This window comes from Sminthopsis crassicaudata, chromosome 2 (genome assembly GCF_048593235.1).
Source record: "Sminthopsis crassicaudata isolate SCR6 chromosome 2, ASM4859323v1, whole genome shotgun sequence".
NCBI classification, from domain to species: Eukaryota; Metazoa; Chordata; class Mammalia; order Dasyuromorphia; family Dasyuridae; genus Sminthopsis; species Sminthopsis crassicaudata.
Window position 1 is genome coordinate 38,876,148 of NC_133618.1, and position 7,176 is coordinate 38,883,323.

At 39.6% G+C, this 7,176-nt stretch overlaps 1 protein-coding gene across 1 annotated transcript in view; it reads left to right on the forward strand.

The window, feature by feature from the left end:
• Positions 1-6,652: 6,652 nt before the first annotated feature.
• Positions 6,653-7,176, forward strand: part of CFAP263 (cilia and flagella associated protein 263) — a 32,680-nt gene continuing 32,156 nt past the window's right edge. Inside the window, exon 1 of the mRNA XM_074285904.1 lies at positions 6,653-6,869. Coding sequence (XP_074142005.1) covers positions 6,760-6,869 — 110 coding nt within the window. The 5' untranslated portion in view covers positions 6,653-6,759. The remainder of the gene's footprint in view (positions 6,870-7,176) is intronic.

Consider the following 7,176-nt stretch of genomic DNA (forward strand, 5'->3'; position numbering starts at 1 on the left):
ATGTTTGTAGCAATTCTTTTTGTGGTGGCAAGGAAACTGAGTGGATGCCCATCAGTTGGGGAATAACTGAATAAGTTATGATCTATAAATATTATAGAATTTTGTTCTATAAGAAACAATCAGCAGGATGATTTCAGAAAAGGCTGGAGAGATTTACATGAACTGATGCTGAGTGAAGTGGCAGAACCAAGAGAGCATTGTACACAGCAACAACAAGTTTATACAATGATCAACTGTGTTGGACTTGGCTCTTTTCTTTTTTTTTTCTTTTATTAATTTTATAATAATACATTTTTGACAGTATATATGCATGAGTAATTTTTTTTATAACATTATCCCTTCTATTCATTTTTCCAAATTTTCCCCTTCCTCCCTCTACTCCCTCCCCTAGATGACAGGCAGTCCCATACATTTTACATGTGTTACAGTATAACCTAGATATAATATATGTGTGTAAATCCAATTTTCTTGTTGCACGTTAAGTATTGGATTCCGAAGGTGTAAGTAACCTGGGTAGATAGACAGTAGTGCTAATATTTTACATTCACTTCCCAGTGTTCCTTCTCTGGGTGTAGCTGTTTCTGTCCATCATTGATCAGCTGGAAGTGAGTTGGATCTTCTTTATGTTGAAGATATCCACTTCCATCAGAATACATCCTCATACAGTATCGTTGTTGAAGTGTACAGTGATCTCCTGGTTCTGCTCATTTCACTCAGCATCAGTTGATGTAAGTCTCTCCAGACCTCTCTGTATTCCTCCTGCTGGTCATTTCTTACAGAGCAATAACATTCCATAACCTTCATATACCACAATTTACCCAACCATTCTCCAATTGATGGACATCCATTCATCTTCCAGTTTCTAGCTACAACAAAAAGAGCTGCCACAAACATTTTGGCACATACAGGTCCCTTTCCCCTCTTTAGTATTTCTTTGGGATATAAGCCCAATAGCAGCAATGCTGGGTCAAAGGGTATACACAGTTTGATAACTTTTTGGGCATAGTTCCAGATTGCTCTCCAGAATGGCTGGATTCTTTCACAACTCCACCAACAATGTATCAGTGTCCCAGTTTTCCCACATCCCCTCCAACATTCATCATTTGTTCCTGCTATCTTAGCCAATCTGACAGGTGGGTAGTGGTATCTCAGAGTTGTCTTAATTTGCATTTCTCTGATCAGTAGTAATTTGGAACACTCTTTCATATGAGTGGATATAGTTTCAATTTGATCATCTGAGAATTGTCTGTTCATATCCTTTGACCATTTATCAATTGGAGAATGGTTTGATTTCTTATAAATTAGGATCAATTCTCTATATATTTTGGAAATGAGACCTTTATCGGAACCTTTAACTGTAAAAATATTTTCCCAATTTGTTACTTTCCTTCTAATCTTGTTTGCAGTAGTATTGTTTGTACAGAAACTTTTTAGTTTGATGTAATCAAAATCTTCTATTTTGTGATCGATAATGATCTCTAGTTCTCCTCTGGTCATAAATTCCTTCCTCCTCCACAGGTCTGAGAGGTAGACTATTCTCTGTTCCTCTAATCTATTTATGATCTCATTCTTTATGGGACTTGGCTCTTTTCAACAATGAAGTGATTCAGGTCAGTTCCAGTAGACTTGTGATGGAGAGACCTTCTGCACCCAGAAAAAGAACTATGGGGACTGAATGTGGATCACAACATAGTATTTTCACTTAAAAAATAAATAAAAATATGCTTTTAAAAAGTATGCTTCAATCTGCATTTATACACTATCAATTCTTTTTTCTGGTTATGGATAGCATTTTTCATCATAAGTCCTTCAGAGTTGTCTTGAATCAATGTATTTTTGAGAATAGTTATGTTATTCACAGTTGGTCATCTTACAATATTGCTATTATTTTGTACCCAGTTCATTTTCCTTTGCATCACCTCACAGAAGTCTTTCCCAGTTTTTCTAAGAGCATCCTTCTTATAATTTCTTATAGCACAAGAATATTCCCGTATCATCACATACGACAATGTATTCAGTCATTCCCCAATGGATGGGCATCCCTCAATTTCCAATTCTTTGCCACCAGAAAATTCTTTGTCACACAAATGTGGCTAACTCCTTAATCCCTATGTTCTATGAAGAGTTGGCCCTTCTCCTGGCCAGTCAACCTCTGTACTTGCACAGCTGATCCTATGCTGTCTTCTCCAGCAGGTTGTCTCCTTTCTCATTCCCACTGGTCTGGTCTTTAGTTTCTCCCTATTTACTGACTCCTTCCCATCCTACCTACAGACATGTCCATGTCTCCTCCATCCTTTAAAAAAATTATCTCTTGATTCTATCCTCCCTATTAGTTATCATCCTTTATTTCTCTTCTCTCTCTTAGCTAAATTCCTTGGCTAAACTCCAATCAATCCTCTCCCCCCACTCCCCCACTTTCTTCTAAACCTGATATAATCTGACTTTCCAAACTCTCTACCAAGTCACCATCCATCTCTTAACTGCCAAATTGGATAGTCTTTTTTCAACTTCATCCTTTTCGATGTCTTTGCAGCCTCTGACACTATTGGTCACCTCTTCTACTGTGTACTCCCTCTAAGATTTTGTGACATGTCTCTTTCCTAGTTTGCATCTTAACTGTCTGATTATTCCTTTGCCAGTTCTTCATCCAAGCTATGCCCACTAACTAGCCCTTTCCCCAAGGCTCTGTCCTTGGTCCTCTTCTTACTATATAGAGAAATCATTTTACTTGTGACCTTATCAGCTTAAATGAGTTCAGTTATCATTTCTAGTTGGATAATTCCCAGATATATGTGTGTATACATATATATATATATATATATAATATTAGATACAGATGAGTATTTGAATACCAAATGTATCTGCATGCAGACACATAGTGTATATATATATACACACATATGTTTATTATATATACTATGCACACATACTATATATGTGCACATATAGATATACGGCAATATGCATCTGTTTGTATATATACACACAAATACACATTTATCATGCATATACACATATGTTCATACACAGATACATGTATATTCTGATAAAACCACATATGGCTACACACATGTATACACACATACACACACACACTTAACAGGAGAAGGGGCACTAGATGACCTATAATCCAAGGATTTCTTTTAATTTCTTAAGAATCTAGAGAGGAAAAAAGAAAAAAATTTACATGATAATTTTGTTGTACATTTGAAAGATATAACAATTGTGTAGATTTATAGTTTTATGTACAACCATCTTTTTTAAAATTGTATTATAGTATGGAAATGTTTGTTTTATTCTATAAATTTGAAAAAAAAGAGAGAGAGAGAGAACTTAAAGCAGCCCCACTCCCAGTCTCATTCCGTCCTCCTCCAAGGTGGGGACTTTTACAAAAATCAATACCAGATCCTTTTCTTATTTTTAATTTTTGATTTTTAAATTTATTTTTCCAAAATCATGTAAAGGCAGTTTTCAATATTCTTTTTTGTAAGACTTTGTGTTCCAAAATTTTCTCCCTCCTTCCCTTCCCTCCTCCTTCCCTAAGATAGCAAGCAATCTGATATACGTTAAATATGTACAATAACTTATTATAGACCCCAAACCCTATCAATTGAAAGGAGCTAGGTATTACTGCAAAATAATCAGGGATGAAGGCCACAAAGGAGCTAGAGAAGGCATTCCAAAAATGGACACATGCCAGAGGAATATGCCCTGGGGTTAGTAGAGAGAGATAAGGTTGGAACTGTATCTTTGAATCAAGACTAGGAAAGGATAATAGAGGTCTTCTAGTATGACAGTCCACAACAGAAATTCCCTCTACAACATGCCTGCATTTTTTTTGAAGACTTTTTAGTAAGAGAGCACCCACTTGCCCTTTGGACGAAGTTGAAAAGCCTGATTTTCTAGAGTACTAACTAAAACTGACTTTATTCTCATATGGTTTTAGTATAAGATCAGATCATATATACATTTAGAGTATGACCCTAGAGGTAACTATACATTAAATGCCAGGCTAAAGAGTCTGGACTTTCTATATACATACATACATATATATATATATATATATATATATATATATATATATATATAGGTTTTTTTTTTTTTTTTTTTTGAGGCTGGGGTTAAGTGACTTGCCCAGGGTCACACAGCTGGGAAGTGTTAAGTGTCTGCTCCGGTCCTACTGAATTCAGGGCTGGTGCTCTATCCACTGCGCCACCTAGCTGCCCCCCCCCCCTTTTTTTTTTTTTTATTTTTTTATAAAGGGGAACTATTGAAGGGCCTTTCAGCAGGATGATGATGTGATTAAAATGGTATTTTAAGAATCTTCCAACCTACTTACTTGCTCCCCAAAATAACAATGGGAACTACATCTAAGGGTAGTTCTCAAAGTCTTTTCCTTCTCTGTCTGATGAGAGCTTTAAAAAAAAAAAAAAAAAAAGATGCTACTTTCAAAGATCTCTGACATTCCAAAGAAAGAGAAAATGTCCCAAAAGTATTAGGATGAACTCAATAAATATTTATTACTATCAGAATATCACAAAATATTACATGGTATTAGTAGTGGAGCCCAAGGCTCCCAAACCCAACAAGTTAATTATTTCACAGGGTAAATCCTTCAATAGACTCCAACCTAATTTACTATGGATTTACAAGAGTTCTTGATTAGCTTTGCACTTTTAGCTTATTGTAGCTGAAATAGGCTTCTGTTTCAAATTTTTCTCTTCCAAGGAAACAAGGTAATCAGATTTAAGTAAGTCTTCATTAGCATCACCACTGTGTACACCTCCTCCTGCGACATCGTAAACAGTGGGAGGTCACTGGTAAATTGAGAGACAACATTCCCTATTTTAAAAAGATCGACATTATACACTTCAACAACGATACTGTATGAGGATGTATTCTGATGGAAATAGATATCTTCAACAAAGAGAAGAGCTAATCCAATTCCAATTGATCAATGATGGACAGAATCAGCTACACCCAGAAAAGGAACACTGGGAAATGAGTGTAAACTGCATTTTTTTCTTCCCAGGTTATTTTTACCTTCTGAATCCAATTCTTCCTTTGCAACAAGAAACTCAGTTCTGCACACATATATTGTATCTAGGATATACTATAACACATTTAACATGTATGGGACTGCATGCCAGCTAAGGGAGGGGGTGGAGGGAAGGAGGCGAAAATTCGGAATAAGAGAGCAAGGGATAATGCTGTAAAAAAAGTTACCCATGCATATGTACTGTCAAAAAATGTTATAATTATAAAATTAATAATAATAACTATATATATATATATATATATATATATATATATATGAAGATCAAAAAAGGTTTCTTGTCAATGTGGGATTTTAGCTATGTTTCAAAGGAAGTCAGGACCAGTATGGATATGGAAAATTCCACACATACATATATGCAAAGTGATCTCATTGAATATTTAATAAAATAGCTAATATTTATATAGCACCTACTATATGCCAGAAATAATAATAAGCACTTTGCAAGTTTTCTCTTTACTTTTTAAATTTCAGTGGCTGTCATTGAAATCCCTCCATGAGCCGGTATATGAGCAGATTTCTATCAAAAGCCTGAACTTTGTGACTTATTTGCAAGGCGGGCAGTTGCAGAACAAACCAGGTCCAGGGTCTCTCAGCAAGCCAAGCATCCTGAATAGAGATGCTGCAGAGGTTTTTATACAATAAGACAGGATCCAGGAGAAATTTTGGATTTTCTGAGCTGGGAGGGAGAGGGAAAAAGCAGGCGGAATTCCTCAGAGTCAGGTGATTAGGAAAACAACAAAATGGAGGTTGTTCATAAGATGGAGTTAGTCATGCTCATCTCCATTGTTCAAAGTAACCGCATCCTTCAGGCGGAACCCTGTCTCCTACTTGGGAGGCCCTGTCCTTCGCACTTACAACGCCCTCTCTCCACGTCGGCCTCTCAGCATCCTGGTCTCTTTTAAACCCCATTTGCGCTACCTTCTGCTCGGGAACTTTCCAGATTTCTCTAGATGCCAAAGCCTTCCTCCCCAAATTACCTTGGACCTACTCTGTAAATAGTCACGTGTGAGGATAAGGGTGTGTATTGCAACACGCGTTTTCTCTTCCCGAGATCCTGGACATTAGGACTATTTTCCTTTTTTTTTTTTTTTTTTAAATCCCACCCACCCAAGCACATCGTATTTGATAAACGTTCGCTTGCTAGACTCCAGGACTGAAGAGGAGACGGCTTTTACAATGCACTAAGGGCAGAGACGGAGCATCCCGCATAAAAAACACCAAACGGGTCCATCTGAAAAGAGAGCCCCAAGCTAAAAAACCAAGGAGACCGCGAGCAGGACAAAATCCCAAAATTCAAACACCTTTTTTTTAGCATCTCTAGTTTATTCGGTTCTGGGCGAGGGGATGGGATTGAAAGCTGTTTGTGGATCAGTGGGGCGCGCAGGAGACCCCGGTTGACAAGCAGTTCCTCCTGGGGGCCTGCTAGAGGCTACCTGTGGATAACTACTGCCTAGGCGTCAGGGAACCCTGGGCAACCAGGACTGGGAGGAGGGTGGAGTAGGGAGCCTGCGGCGGAGCCTCGGCGCAGCCGCCGGAAACACGGCGTCCCGTCTCCATAGCAACGCGCCGCCGCGCGTCGCAGCCAGTGACATCACCCGCTGCCCTGGCAACGCGTTCTGCGGCGCGCGAAGTCCAAGGCGGCGGCTCCCGAGGCTGCAGGAGGAGGAGGGGAGAGGACCGCGAGCAGCATCAGCAGCAGCATGGCGAGCGGCGAAGACGAAACGGAGAGCTTGTTCACCTCCGAATCCCAGTTCGGGGAGGAGATCGAGCTGCCCATCATCCAGCTCTGCGGCCTGGTAGAGGAGCTCAGGTACCAGCCGCCTCCGCCTCGAGGCCCGCGCGCCCGAGCCGGGCTGGGGAGGTTCCAGGGGGCTCCTCGAGCCGTCAGGCTCCTCTTCTGCCCACATGCAAGGAAGCCCCCCGCTTCCAGCGCTCCTTTGGACACAGACCCTAGAATAGGTTTCCAGAGAACCTGGGTTCGAATCTCTGACCTTGCATAAGTCACTTCCCATTATTGAGCCCTGGTTTCCCGCACGTGAAATAAGGACGCTTGGACAAGATCAAGGAGCCCCAAACCCTTGGCCCGGCCCGCTTTGGGAGACTAGTAAAGCTGATAG